The 15,388-nt window shown below is 42.7% G+C and overlaps 1 protein-coding gene across 8 annotated transcripts in view; it reads right to left on the bottom strand.

Moving 5' to 3' along the window:
• ATP2B3 (ATPase plasma membrane Ca2+ transporting 3) overlaps window positions 1-15,388 on the bottom strand; it is a 210,096-nt gene that overhangs the window by 53,408 nt on the left and 141,300 nt on the right. For 6 of the 8 annotated variants that reach the window (XM_060763174.2, XM_060763169.2, XM_060763177.2 and 3 more), the window contains 3 exons: window positions 13,669-13,710; window positions 5,950-6,114; window positions 2,703-2,917 (listed from right to left, as the gene is read on the bottom strand). In XM_060763174.2, coding sequence (XP_060619157.2) covers window positions 2,703-2,917; window positions 5,950-6,114; window positions 13,669-13,710 — 422 coding nt within the window. The remainder of the gene's footprint in view (window positions 1-2,702; window positions 2,918-5,949; window positions 6,115-13,668; window positions 13,711-15,388) is intronic. The other 2 variants (XM_060763172.2, XM_060763176.2) reach the window with 1 other exon arrangement.

Genomic DNA, 15,388 nt, shown 5'->3' with positions numbered 1-15,388 from the left:
AGCTGGTCATGCGATCCACGACAATGCTGATCCAGAGTATTCCACTTTGGGTCTTCATTGCCATCTCTGGCACATGTAGATATCTACCTAGACAGCCCAGGTTATTTATTTATTGTGTCATCAGCAACTAGACAATTGTATTGCATTTTTAACAAAAACAAACAGACAAAACACAGAATTTGCAAGCTTGGTAGTTGATTAAATGTCCTTTTACCAGTATCTGGCCACTTGGAGTGCCTCTGGTGTTGCTGCAAGGAGGTCCTCCATTGTGCATGTAGCAGGGCTCAGGTTGCATTTCAGCAGGTGGTCTGTGGTTTGCTCTTCTCCACATTCACATGTCGTGGATTCCACTTTGTAGCCCATTTCTTAAGGATGGCTCTGCATCTCGTGGTGCCAGAGCGCAGTCTGTTCAGCGCCTTCCAAGTCGCCCAGTTTTCTGTGTGCCCAGGAGGGAGTCTCTCATTTGGTATCAGTCATTGATTGAGGTTCTGGGTTTGAGCCTGCCACTTTTGGACTCTCGCTTGCTGGGGTGTTCCAGCCAGTGTCTCTGTAGATCTTAGAAAAGTATGTCTTGATTTAAGTCGTTGACGTGTTGACTGATACCCAAACAGGGGATGAGCTGGAGATGTCACTGCCTTGGTCCTTTCACTATTGGCTGATACTTCCCGGTGGATGTCAGGTGGTGCAATACCGGCTAGACAGCCCAGGTAATAAGACGGTTGAAGAAATTGCAGTTCAATGACATCAGAAGGGACACAAGTTGCCCACCTGTGTGCTAAGTCCTGTATAGCAGACCTCTTCAACCTGTGGTCCTTCAGGTGCTTTGGACTTCAGCTCCAGAATTCCTGACCACTGAACAAGCTGGTTAGGGCTTCTGTGAGTTGGAGACCCAAATACCTAGAGCAGGGGCTCTCAACATGTGGGTCTCCAGCTGTTTTGACATACAGCTCCCAGAAATCCCAGGCCAGTTTACCAGCTATCAGGATTTCTCGGAGCTGGAGGCAAAAACATCTAGGGATCCACAGGTTGGGAACCACTGACTTAGATGACCACAGATTGAAGAGACGTGTAGGGAACAGAGGTGCCTCTTTGACCTTAGGGCTGGCATGAGTTCAAGTATGTAATCACAGAGATTGATGTTGGTCAGCTGACTTTCAACCAATGAAGGAGTCCAGGACCTATAAGACCACCCTGTCCTGGTTAGATGGGTGAGCTGAGTAATTCTTCCCATCAGGTCACAATGCTGAATCTCTTTTGCCTTACCTCACTTTGCCAACATGAGTACCTGCTCAGTCCTACCCTGCTTCAGAGTGCCCCATATGCTCATTAAGGATCAGGCCACCTACTTCTCAACCACATATGAATCAACTCATCTCTATAAGACTAGGAGCCCCAGGTGGCGCAGTGGGTTAAACCCCTGTGGCGGCAGGACTGAAGACCGAGAGGTCACAGGTTCGAATCCGGGGAGAGGCAGATGAGCTCCCTCCATCAGCTACAGCTCCTCATGTGGGGACATGAGAGAAGCCTCCCACAAGGATGACAAAAACATCAAATCATCCAGGTGTCCCCTGGGCAACGTCCTTGCAGACGGCCAATTCTTTCACACCAGAAGCGACTTGCAGTTTCTCAAGTCGCTCCTGACATCTTTATAAGACTGCCTATCAATCTGTTCACTTTTCCTTGCTGGGAAAAATAGGCCTCAGCCCTGACTGAAGGGCACATAGGAAACCTAAATACTGTTATGTTTAAGCCCATGCTAGAGAAACATACTAACTGGGGTCACTTCTTTGCCCCTTCCCCATTATCCTTTCACCCCACAAATACAGATCACAGTACAAATGACCCATCCCTATTGCTTTCACTTTGTAATCTGAAATGGAGCCAATACTGTCTTGGTGGGAACAAGATGGTTCCCACCTGGGTGGGCACTGTATCTTATTTCAGTACTGGCAAAGAAAAATGCTTTATTTTGCTCAAGGATGGCATGCTTTTTATGGGATGCAGGACTAGTAATGTGGCACAATTCTGGCCTCCAGAAGAGGAGAGTGGTCAAAGGAGGAAAACCAGGAGGTAGAGATGCTGTTATGGCTCCCCTTATATCTACTGCTTGAGGCAGTTCTCCCATTGTATTTAATGATAGATCTTTTCTAAGATCTACAGAGACACTTGCTGGAACACCTCAGCAAGCGAGAGTCCAAAAGTGGCAGGCTCAAACCCAGAACCTCAATCAATGGCTGATACCAAATGAGAGACTCCCTCCTGGGCAAACAGAAAACTAGGTGACTTGGAAGGCGCTGAACAGACTGTGCTCTGGCACCACGAGATGCAGAGCCAACCTTAAGAAATGGGGCTACAAAGTGGAGTCCACGACATGTGAGTGTGGAGAAGAGCAAACTACAGACCACCTACTGCAATGCAACCTGAGCCCTGCTACATGCACAATGGAGGACCTTCTTATAGTAACACCAGAGGTACTCCAAGTGGCCAGATACTGGTCAAAGGGCATTTAATCAACGACCAAGCTTGCAAACTTTGTGTTTTGTTTGTTTGTTAAAAATGCAATACAACTGTTTGGTTTGCTCCTGACACAATAAATAAATAAAATTTAATGATAGAGCCAGTGATGGCCTTTATAGAATGAAAGAGAGAAATTTTAAGGAGGACAATATGAGAAGAGTCTTCTTTTGCCCACCAGTTCTAACCTTGACGGAATAGGCGAGAGAGATTGTAACAGCCAACGGCAAGCCTTCAGGCACGGCTACGACCAGGACGGTGACTCCGATGATGAAGAACTTGACAAAATACTGCACATAGACAGGGGTGCACTCTGTCAACCATGTCTTCCCATCGATAACAAATGTCTCAATGACAAAATATAGGACCAGGATAATGACAGTGATGGCGGACATCACCAGCCCTGCCAAGAGAGATTGAAAAAGAGAGGGAATGGTCAATCAGGTGGGATGAAAGGGAACTCTTTGAGACATGAGGCGTGCCATTCTCCAACCCAAAAGGCATCATACAATGCAAATATTTAAGATTGAAAGATAGGGGAAAGGAATGTTTAGATCTCCAAATGCCACCACTGTTTCCAGCCTGGAAAAATTGCTATGTCATGTGCTGTGTGTATTTATAGTACACTAGCCGTCCCCTGCCACGCGTTGCTGTGGCCTAGTCTGGTGATCTGGAAAATAAAGTAATAAAAAAGTGTTGGTTTCTAATATATGTAATTTAATATATGCTTGTGGTTAAACAGTCTTTCTTGTTTCTTTGTCAGTGTTGATGTGGAGAGTGTCTTGTTTGCCTACTCTGGAATATGCAACATATCATAGTCCTTCTTTAAGGGTACCTTTCAAATCTATGATACTATATCTCTCTCTGTATGTGAATCATATCTATCAATATTTATGACTGGATAGCTCTTTGTCAAGAGGGCTCTGATTACATTTTCTTGGCCTAGTGAAGAGAGTTGGACTGGATGGCCTTAAGTATTTTCTGTTGGTCATGGGGGTTCTGTGTGGGAAATTTGCCCCAATTCTGTTGTTTGTGGGATTCAGAATGCTCTTTGATTGTAGGTGAACTATTAATCCCAGTAACTACAAATCCCAAATGTCAAGATCTATTTTCCCCAAACTCCATCTGTGTTCATATTTGGGCATATAGAACATTTGCGCCATGTTTGGTCCAGATCCATCATTGTTTGAGTCCACAGTGCTCTCTGGATGTACGTGAACTACAACTCCCAAACTCAAGGTCAATGCCCACCAAACCCTTCTAGTGTTTTCTGTTGGTCATGGGAGTCCTGTATGCCATGTTTGCTTCAATACCATAATTGCTGGAGTTCGGAATGCTCTTTGATTATAGCTGAACTATAAATCCCAGCAACTACAACTCCCAAATGACAAAACCAAACTTTTTTGAGTGAAGGACATACATTGGATTATTAGGTGTATGATGTCCATATTTGGTGTCAATTGACCCACTGATTTTTGAGTTCTGTTAATCCCACAAACGAACATTACATTTTTATTTATATAGGTTATAACCCCTGTAAATGCAAGAGTGTTACTTGTGGTTTCTACGATTTTACTAAATTTTCTAGTGAGAATCTATGGTGTTTCTGACAGATGTCATTCTTTTCAAAATGATTCACTATCATCCACTGATTCATTTTTCCACAGTACGATCGACAGGTCAGTGGTACGAATCCGGGGAGACTGGGTTGAGCTCCCTCTGTCAGCTCCAGTTTCCAATGCGGGGACCTGAGAGAAGCCTCCCACAAAGATGGTAAAAACATCAAACACCCAGCCTGGGTAATACCACTGCAGACAGCCAATTCTCTCACACCAGAAGTGACTTGCAGTTTCTCAAGTTGCTCCTGACACACAAAAAAAAAAAAACCCCAGCTTTTGCTTTTTCTAAAAGTAGAGAAATAAATTTAATCATTTACTGTATTTCATTGCATAATTGTCAGTCTCCCCTACATTTTGAGGGCGGGAGAGAAAGGGGCTCATCTATGATGTAGTGGCAACTACTATATGGTGAAAAAAGCCCACTTTGGGGGTGCAGCTGCGCGAGCGGACACCCACTCGAACTTATGTCCTCAAAGAGCAGCTCAGAAGGGAAAGGCTAGCAAGTCCTCCCAGCCTTTCCCTTCCAAGCTATGAGATGTAGCTCAGAGAGGCAAGTGAGTGGGCGAGTTCACTTGCCTGCCCACTTGTCTCATTTAAGGCACAGAATCTTGCCTTATCAAAGCAATACAAGGCTCTGTAGCTGCAGATGGTTCATTCCCCGCCTGCTCACCTGCCCCCTTTCCTTGTCACTGCAGGACTTGACTTGGCTCCCAGTTGAGTCAAGCCATGTAGTGCCAAAGGCAATTGGACTCTTAATTCATTCACCTAGCGGAGTAAACTAAGGGTGCAACTATTACATGGGGAAAGGCAAAACACCAATTTTGTCTTCCTCAAAAAGGGGTGTGGAAAAGATCTTGTGGACAACAAGTTAAACATGAGCCAACAATGTGATGTGGCGGCAAAAAAGCCAATGGGATTTTGGCCTGCATCAATAGGAGCATAGTGTCTAGATCTAGGGAAGTCATGCTACCCCTCTATTCTGCCTTGGTTAGACTACACCTGAAATATTGTGTCCAATTCTGGGCACCACAATTGAAGAGAGATATTGACAAGCTGGAATGTGTCCAGAGGAGGGTGACTAAAATGATCACGGGTCTGGAGAACAAGCCCTATGAGCAGCGGCTTAAGGGGCTGGGCAAGACCACACCTGGAATATTGTGTCCAATTCTGGGCACCACAATTCAAGAAAGATATTGACAGAGGAGGGCAACTAAAATGATCAAGGGTCTGGAGAACAAGCCCTATGAGGAGCGGCTTAAGGAGCTGGGCATGTTTAGCCTGAAGAAGAGAAGGCTGAGGGGAGATATGATAGCCATGTATAAATATGTGAGAGGAAGCCACAGGGAGGAGGGAGCAAGCTTGTTTTCTGCTTCCCTGGAGACTAGGACACGGAACAATGACTTCAAACTACAAGAAAGGGGATTCCATCTGAACATGAGGAAGAACTTCCTGACTGTGAGAGCCGTTCAGCAGTGGAACTCTCTGCTCCAGAGTGTGGTGGAGGCTCCTCCTTTGGAAGCTTTTAAACAGAGGCTGGATGGCCATCTGTCAGGGGTGATTTAAATGCAATATTCCTGCTTCTTGGCAGGGGGTTGGCCTGGATGGCCCATGAGGTCTCTTCCAACTCTATATTCTATGATTCTTTGACTCCATTATGCGATGGAGACTATTATGCAATTAAGTATGGGCAGTTTTTTCTTCACTTACCATAGGCAGTCCTGTCTACAGCATGTCACCTCCCCTGAAGCTGGACCAAATCTCTTCCATCACCCTCAAGAGCATTCCTGTGCTCTGTTGTCCAGTGTTCCCACCCTACCTGCTTTTCCGATTTGGACAGCCAGTTTGGTGAGCTTCCCCTGCAGGACAGACTTCTCTTTTTTGGGCACGCTGGCTTTCTTCTTCTCCCGCTCTTCCATTTCACCCCCTTCGGCACTTTTCAGGGGTTGCATTTCCATGGCCACGGCCCCATCTTGCTTTTTGGCTGGAGAAAGATAGGGAAGAAACACTGATTTACCTGTAATCCAAATGGATGTGCCACCTGTCTGATTGTTCTCTCTCATGATCTCTCTTCCTTGTGTTTCATTCCAGTGGTTCTCAACCTGTGGGTCCCCAGACGTTTTGGCCTTCAACTTCCAGAAATCCTAACAGCTGGTAAACTGGCTGGGAATTCTGGGAGTTGTAGGCCAAAACATCTGGGGACCCACAGGTTGAGAACCACTGCATTAGACTGTCTCTGCTCCTCTACCACTTTAAAGCATGCAGATGCATAAAACTATAGTTGGTGATCCATCTCTGAACACCTTAAAAAACTTCAGCTGCATAATTTCTCTCTTCAGCTGATATGAGAGAAGCACCAGAAAAAAAAGGTCAGGAATCCTACCCAATGATTTTGCCTTAGCGGAATATAACCCAGAATATCAGGGCAGATAATCCACAATATCTGCTTTGATCTGGGTTATCTGAGTCCACACTGCCATGTAACCCAGTTCAATGTGGATTTTATACAGCTGTGTGGAAGGGGCCTTAATGTATCTGATGTAAATGCCTCTTTAAAGTATCATTTACTTCATAGAAGGGTACAGCCAGCCAGAGAGCTGGATTCCTGGAGCATCAGTTGCAGATCTGCCCAATAGGAGGCAGCATAGGTACAAAACAGGAATTCTTAAAGGATTTACTGTTCCTTAGGGCTTTTCACAGAGGTCCTCAAACTAAGGCCAGATACGGCCCTCCAAGGTCATTTACCTGGCCCTCACTCAGGGTCAACCTAAGTCTGAAACAACTTGAAAGCACACAACAACAACAACAACAACAACAATCTCATCTCATCAGCCAAAAGCAGGCCCACACTTCCCATTGAAATACTAATAAGTTTATATTTGTTAAAATTGTTTATAGTTTTAATTATTGTATTGTTTTTAAGTGTTTTTGCACCACAGATAAGATATGTGCAGTGCTCATAGGAATTCATTCATTTTTTTTTCAAATTATAATCTGGCCCTCCAACAGTTTGAAGGACTGTGACCTGGCCCTCTGTTAAAAAGGTTTGAGGACCCCTGGGTTTTCAACTACCTACTTGGTAGGTAGTTGAACTGGTTCCTAGCTTTTAAACAGAGGCTGGATGGCCATCTGTCAGGGGTGATTTAAATGCAATATTCCTGCTTCTTGGCAGGGTGTTGGACTGGATGGCCCATGAGGTCTCTTCCAACTCTTTGATTCTATGATTCTACTTAAAGCACCGTGGTTCCAGTTTAACCACCATGGCTACATCCTCTGAAATCTTGGTGGATGTAGTTTAAGGTTGAGAATTATAAATGCAAATATCAGAATTGCATAGGATGCAGCCATGGCACATAAAGCAGAATCAAAGTAGTGTGAAAGGCACTATTGTCCCATGCTAACATTCCACCAACTCAAATTCACATATGCATATGCCAGTTATTCAAGGAAATATACAGTCATTCTCATACACTCATCTCACATAAATTCCTCTTCTGCCTCAAAAACGTTCACAGAACAAGCTTAACTTGGTTTAACTGTCATGGTCTCCATCAGTTGAAATGGAGTTCATTTATTTATTTACAATCTTTGTGCTGTTGCACGCTGGGCCTGTGCATAAGACTGTAGACAGGACATAAATTCCGTGTGCCCAACGGGACACCGGGGCTGCCTCAGATTAAAGGCCCTTGGATTTCCCTAAAACAGAGTCTTTAGATTGCTTAAAGGTTCAACAAAGTTCTTTATTAATGAAAACAAACAGGTACTTTAAAGCTTTCTTAAGAGTCTATAGGCTCTTTCAATCTTGTCCACAGGGAACAGGAACTATCTTCATGACAGGTATTTTAACTAATGGGGAAATTCTTAACTTCTAATCTGGGCAGTCTTTCTTTGCCTCTGTTGGCGTGGAGCCCCTACACCCGGTACCAACTGCGTCTGGCTTCCACGAGTGACCCTTACCAAGCAGAGCTTTGTAGACTTTGTAGGGAAAAAGGAGTTCAGGTTTCAGTGATGGCTGACTGAAGTCCCTCAGCAAAGGAGCTGTAAGGCTGTATGATCCTCAGCCAAGCTGTGGGCTGTATAACCCTGGCCAAGCTATAGGCTGTATATCTCCCCAGCCAAGCCGTAGAAGATGAAGCTTTCTACAGGAGCTCTTGGTATTATGACCTGAATGGAAAGCTTCTCTGTGTGGACTGAACCCAAAACTGGCTCCTATTCCCTCCCAAAAACCCAAAAGGGGGCAGGACCAGAGAACCTAACTATAATTGACAGGTGGCTTGCCCTATGATTGCAGCCAAAAGAAGCCACCTATCTGCAGAGTCCCTGAAACTTAGGACTACAACAAACATTCAATGCAAAGCAAACAAAATTGGAGCTCCTGGTACAGTTGTACCTGCACAATCTTTCTATCCTGCCTTTCTCAGCCCGAAGGCAACTCAAGGCGGCTTACAAATTCGATGCCATAGAAGTCATAAAATACAATTAAAAGCATTTAGAACAACATTATTAAAATCCATACAAAACATTAAAAACATATAATCACCATATATCAACATATAATCATCTTCTTTACAGGAGATATTTCCAACAAAAATCTCAGTGCCTTTGCAATTTAGGGTCCCTTAGGGTGCCAGATTATGCCCATCTGAGTTCCTGAGATTACAGTCAAAACCAGAGACCTTGCCATGTTTCAGCACAATGTTATGAAGGGCAACGCCTGATGACATCATTAAGCATGATGCAGTAAGCATCAACCACAATTGCACAACATGTACCATTAAAATACACTTTCAATAATACCACACTTAACAAACAAAGAATATATAATTACACAGACATTTTTGAAAGTTAACACTCTTGCCCTAAGTTTCTTCCCTTTCACTATGAGAATTGGAGGAGAGTATCCAGACCCTGAAATCTAAGAATCCAAATGATGGAGACTGGTCCCTAATTTTTCTGCCTCAAATGCTGTGGGAATTCAACTTCCAAAATCACTAGCCCTTTGGCCATGTTTTCTGAGAGCTGAAACTTAACAACATCCGGGGAAACACATTTTGGAACCATAACCATAGGGAAATGCCATTCCTATACACATGAATGAGTAGATCTTTTTACAAAGTAGTTTTTAGAAGCTATATCTGCATATATATATATATATATATATATATATATATATATATATATATAAGTTGATATGCCGATGCAAGAAAAATGGGTGTATACACACATATATATGCACACACCATACACCCATGTATATTTTGGTTCTAAATGTCCAACACTCTAATAATTCTGGACTTTTGTAACACTCTCCCACTTGGTTTTGGATTAGGTGGTTATTTCTTATGAATCATGCATGATTGGGACTGTGGCGCAGCTGGCTGAGTGTCAGCTGCATTAAGATCACTTCTGATCAAAAGGTCATGAGTTTGAAGGCAGTCCAGGTCAGAGTGAGCTTCTGACCAATTGTGTAGCTTGTTGTCGACCTTTGCAACCCAAAAGACAGTTGCATCTGTCAAGTAGGAAAATTAGGTACCACCTATGTGTGGGGAGGCTAATTTAACTAATTTACGAGGCCATAAAAAAGACTCCAGCAAAGCACTCCAGCAAAAGCATGCAGGGAATGCAGAAGTACTTCATCAGTGTCACAGATGGATGATGAAAGCGACAGCTCCCCTGGTGGCCAGAAAGGTTAAATAACCTCTGACTGTCTGTCTATATCTGTTGTGTGTCTTTGGCATTGAATGTTTGCCATATATGTGTACATTGTAATCCGCCCTGAGTCCCCTGCGGGGTGAGAAGGGCGCAATGTAAATGCTGTAAATAAATAAATAAATAAATAAATGATCTACCTTTTATTTCTCCCAAGGAAGGAAATTCATAAGCATCAAAAACCCTGATAGCTGTCTAAAGAAGAAAAGCATCTTCTTTGGACCTTAGTGCTGTCAACACTGATCTAATTTAGGCATGGGAAAACTTCAGCCCTCCATGTGTTTTGAACTTCAACTCCCAGAAATCCCACCCACCTTACCAGCTGTTGTAACTGTGGGAGTTGAAGTCCAAAACACTTGGAGGGCCAAAGTTTGCCCATGCCTGATCTAAATCCAGTTGCTAGTTTTGCAAGGATAGGACCCACCAGATCAATGGAACTTCCATGACTGCTGACTTCCCAAGTTCCTGTTGATTGAATCTGTCAAACTTTATTTGACTTCAAACAATTGGAAACTTGTCAATGGTTTTATTCCCCCCCCCCCTATTGATGAATATGCAGATTATGGTGTTTCCCTGGCTAAAATCATTTGTAAAGCAAACGGTGGACCCAATAAGTCAGTTGGAGTGGCAAGAAGCAAAGAAGGACAGCAGCTCTGTTTTCAGAAAGTACACAAAAGGGCAGGGCTGGAGCCTAATAGTCTGGAATGCCCTGGATCAAGTAGCCAATGTAGACATGATCTTATACCCACTTTGTCCCCTAATTCAGAAAGCTACAATTTTAGGATCCACCTCTAAAACATCTTGCTTCCTCCTCAAACATACACATAAACAAACAAACAAACAAACAAACAGCCTTCTGAAGTGCAACTTAGTGTTGTGAGAGTTCAATGCTTTCCAGACACTAGCTAACACTACACAGTTTGGCTTTAAAAATGTATACACTACTCAAAATTAGCCTGATTTTACAAATAGAAAGGCTATCGTGTTTCTCTTCATTTCTTCGCTTGGCCAGGAAACTGTACCTTACACTTAAGAACGATCTGAGTAACAGCCAACTGGCCTTTGTGTCTTCAAAAATGGGGTCAGTCATTGTTTCTTTGTTCCAGAACGCTAGGGGAAATCTGATATTTGCAAGAGCGAACAGAAGCCAATACAGTCATCTTGCCATTGCTATCTTGAGGCTAAACAGAGGCTATCTTGTTACAAAAATAGATGGGGAAATATTGTCAACATCATTGCCTCTTGCATTCAAATATTTTAAACCTCAGTTTCTTCCAGTCTCAATCAGTTAGTCTTCAAGTGTTAATAGTCAATTTTTGACATCAAATTCTCATCTATCTATCTATCTATCTATCTATCTATCTATCTATCTATCGGTAATAAAAGGGGCTTTGAATAAAATTAACAGCAAAAGAGAAACATATCCTTTCTCTGTAGAAAAGGAGCAACAGGGAAGAAAACGTTTTTACGAAACAAGATGTGACATGTAGAGGTCGAAAGTTGTGTTGTGGTTAAGTTCAAAGGTTGTGGTTAAGTGCAGAGTCTGCAGGTACAAGAAGGTACTTTCCATCAAAAGGTCAAGGGAGAGGGGCTGGAAAGAGAGTACTTTCCATGACTTATTACTTGAGTATAAAAGTCAGCAGAAAAAGAGGAGGGGCGCGGCAGTCACTTGAAGGGTAGTATCTGCGTATGCTGCCAGGCTGTCCGTCTTCTTCATGGAGAAACTAAAATAAACCTTGTTTTTTGATCTTTTTTGGGACTGTCTCCTTCTTTACGTGTTCCCGTGATGTGGACCTAAGAAGACCCAATTTAGGGTCTCTAACAGTAAAGCTCTTCCCAGCATGAAAAGGAAACATGTTTTCTCTGCTAGCACTAAAGAGAAAAATGAGAGAGATGGAAAGCTTAAATCAATATCTGAAATGATCAGATATATAGAAGTTCAAACCCAGATGTTAAAGAATATAGAATTCTGAGTTCTGACCTTAGACAGACAATTTTGTCAATTTTATCATCCTCTCCAAATCTACATTTTAGAAAGTATTTTTTTTCCAGCCCAACTATGAAGAAATCTGCAAAATTTGAGAAATTGATGTTAAAATTGAAATTTTTCCTCATATATCACCACAATATGTATCTATTTGGGGTCTCTCCGTCCTTCTTCCTTTCTTCTTTTAGGCCTTTGCTTCAAGTGAACTCCATTTCCATGAAGCATTCTGCAAAACCTGCAAGTTTGCAATTTTTGCAACATTTGAGTGACTGGCCCTGATAGCCAAACAGCAGATTTGGAAGTTTTTATATTTCAAGAAATAACAGTCCAAATTGAGGTTGCCAGACAAGAATTATTCCAGACCTTGAAATTTCAGAGTGAAAACCTGAGACTGAGGGATGATCCTGTGTGATATCAGCAATGTAAAATCACCAGAACATTTTGCCCTTCCCACCACGCAGCTCTTGAAGACATAACGAAATATTATACTTTAAACATCAATCACAATTATATTAAGTACACCATTCAAAAATCAATACACCAAGACTAAATAATGAGAATATAGATACATGCATATCTTTCAAGGCAGTGTTCTCACCCCAAGGCTGGGAGAAGAGGAGTCAAGACCTGAGAATCAGGGCCAAGCCCTGAGATGGAGAAAACCTAGTCCCGTTCTAAACCGAACAATGTAAAACAAATTACTAGGCATGGGCAATCCATGGTTCTAAATGGTTCTAAAGTATTACAAAAGTAAAGTTCTGGTGGGGTATACTAGGGGGTGCTTTTGCTTTGTTTCTACAGTGTTGCTAAAGTTCTGGTGGTGAAAATTTCACAACTCTAACAAAACTTCCAAAATTTCATTATTATTTCGTTATTGGAGATTTTTATGATAGAACTAATTAGGAACTGCAATTTATAATGACATTTTGAAAGTTTTGTTAGAGTTCTGAAATTTTCACCACCAGAATTTTAGCAACATTCTAAAAGCAAAGGACCAGAGCCCTCTAGTTTTCACCGCCAGAACTTTAGTTTTGTAAGTTTTGACCTATAAAACCCTATACGGCTCCGGCCCAGCGTACCTGTCCGAACGTATCTCCTTCTATGTCCCACCTCGGAGTTTAAGATCTTCTGGGGAGGCCCTGCTCTCGGCCCTGCTCTCGGCCCTGCCTCTATCACAAGTGAGGCTGGTGGGGACGAGGGACAGGGCCTTCTCAGTGGTGGCCCCTCACCTGTGGAACTCACTCCCCAGGGAAATTAGGTCATCAACACCCTCCTCTCCTTCAGAAGGAAGCTGAAAACATGGATATGGGACCAGGCCTTTGGGTAATCTGGCAGACTGACAAGGTAATGATGACCAGAATTTGGAAAGGACTATGGTAATGCTGAATGGACTTACGGATTTTAGAACTCGGTGAACATTGGCCAATAGATTGGCTTTTGGTTGTTATTGAATGTTTTAACTTGTGGTTATTGTTGTTATGTATTTTATCTGTTGAATTGTTGGCATTGAGTTGTGCAGGTTGTAAGCCACCCTGACTCCCCCCTAGGGGGTTGAGAAGGGCAGGGTAGAAGTACCCTATATATATATATATATATATATATATATATATATATATATATACTTTAAACCATTTAGAACCATGGATTGCCCATGCCTACAAATTACAGCTAAATTGAGAATACTGGCAACTAAAGTGTTGAGGCTTAAAGATGATCCACCTTTTCTGCTGCCAGCTATTACCTTGCCATCCAAATGTAGAACTCAAAATATTCAAAAGAGGGGTTGGAAGAGCATTATTATTATTATTATTATTATTATTATTATTATTATTATTATTTTACCTTTGTTCTGATTATTCTCCACAGCCCCATCCTGCTGCTTCCCTAAAACAGAAGAAGGGAACGACAAACACAGGACGCTTGAGAACAAACAACACGGCACCAGCACAGCACAAACATGCACAAACACAATGGAGAGAGCATGGGTCTTGACGACCAGGGTGTCCCATCCCTCCCTGCCCCACAGACAGGTCCCTTCCAAGAAGTGACTGAAAGACATAGGTCAGCCTCCCTCAACATGATTCCCCTTCAAACGCATTGAGCTACAACTCCCAATGGATCCATACAATACAGCCTTTGGGGAAGGTGTGGTTAGTAATCCAACACATGTGTTGTTGGGGAAGCTTGACTAATATGAAGTCAGACCATCTATGAAGCTGGAAGAAGACTGACCTAGGTTGGTAGCTAGCGAATCTTACATATGAACTGTTTGCATCATATTTGCACTTGGAAAAGTTGTGTGGGTGGCCACAGAACTTGGAAACCATAAGCAATGCCACCAATGGTCATGCTAAGCACAGAATTCTGAAGCTTCCCAAATTCTATTTTATTGGAAGGGATAACGCAGATGTTTAAAGGCATATAAGCAACATATCTCAGAGATGTGCAGCACAGTGGTAAAAGTGAACATGGCCTGAGGAAATAGGATGGTTCAATGTATTGTCAAAGGCTTTCATGGCCGGAATCACTGGGCTGTTGTAGGTTTTTTCGGGTTATATGGCCATGGTCAAGAGGCATTCTCTCCTGACGTTTCGCCTATGGCAAGCATCCTCAGAGGCAGTGAGGTCTGTTGGAACTAGGAAAAAGGGTTTATATATTTGTGGAATGACTAGGGTGGGACAAAGGACTCTTGTTTGCTGGAGCTAGGTGTGAATGTTTCAACTAACCATCTTGATTAGCATATAATGGCCTGAGAGTGCCTGGAGCAAACTTTTGTTGAGAGGTGATTAGATGTCCTTGTTTGTTTCCTCTCTGTTGTTGTGCTGTTGTAATTTTAGAGGTTTTTTTTTTTTTAATACCGGTAGCCAGATTTTGTTCATTTTCATGGTCTACTTTCACCTTGAGCACCAGACTAAACTGTATCTGTTGAGCATATATAGTTTATCCTGTAAAGAACGGGAATGGCATCTTACCTTACTCTAATTCATTTCAAGTACTAAATTCACATAGGGAGACTCAACATATAAGATGAGTGAGGCTATGGGAAATGAAGCATGTGTCAGTACAGCAATCAATATTAAGAGGTCTAGTGCTATTTAAAGAGAAATGCACACAACAGCTGTAGCTTTCCTCTCAAAGAAGCTCCTTCATATCTAGCTATTTTTGATAGTGACTCCCAGAAGCCTCCTTAGCTAGCATAGCAAGAGTGAAGAATGGTGGGAGCTGCAGGCAAGGGATTACTTGTTTTCCTTGTCTGATGGGTAACAATAACTTTTTTTTTATATCAGGAGCAACTTGATAAACTGCAAGTCGCTTCTGGTGTGAGAGAATTGGCCGTCTGCAAGGACATTGCCCAGGGAATGGCCGGATGTTTTTGATGTTTTCTCATCCTTGTGGGAGGCTCCTCTCATCTTCCAGCATGAGGAGCTGGAGCTGATAGAGGGAGCTCATCCACGCTCTCCCCGGATTCGAACCTGCGATCTGTCGGTCTTCAGTCCTGCCAGCACAGATATTTAATCCACTGCACCACCAGGGGCTCCACATTTTCCCTATTTAGGACATA

Source organism: Anolis sagrei, chromosome 2, assembly GCF_037176765.1.
Source record: "Anolis sagrei isolate rAnoSag1 chromosome 2, rAnoSag1.mat, whole genome shotgun sequence".
Taxonomy (NCBI): domain Eukaryota; kingdom Metazoa; phylum Chordata; class Lepidosauria; order Squamata; family Dactyloidae; genus Anolis; species Anolis sagrei.
This window is presented reverse-complemented; position numbering and strand designations above follow the sequence as displayed.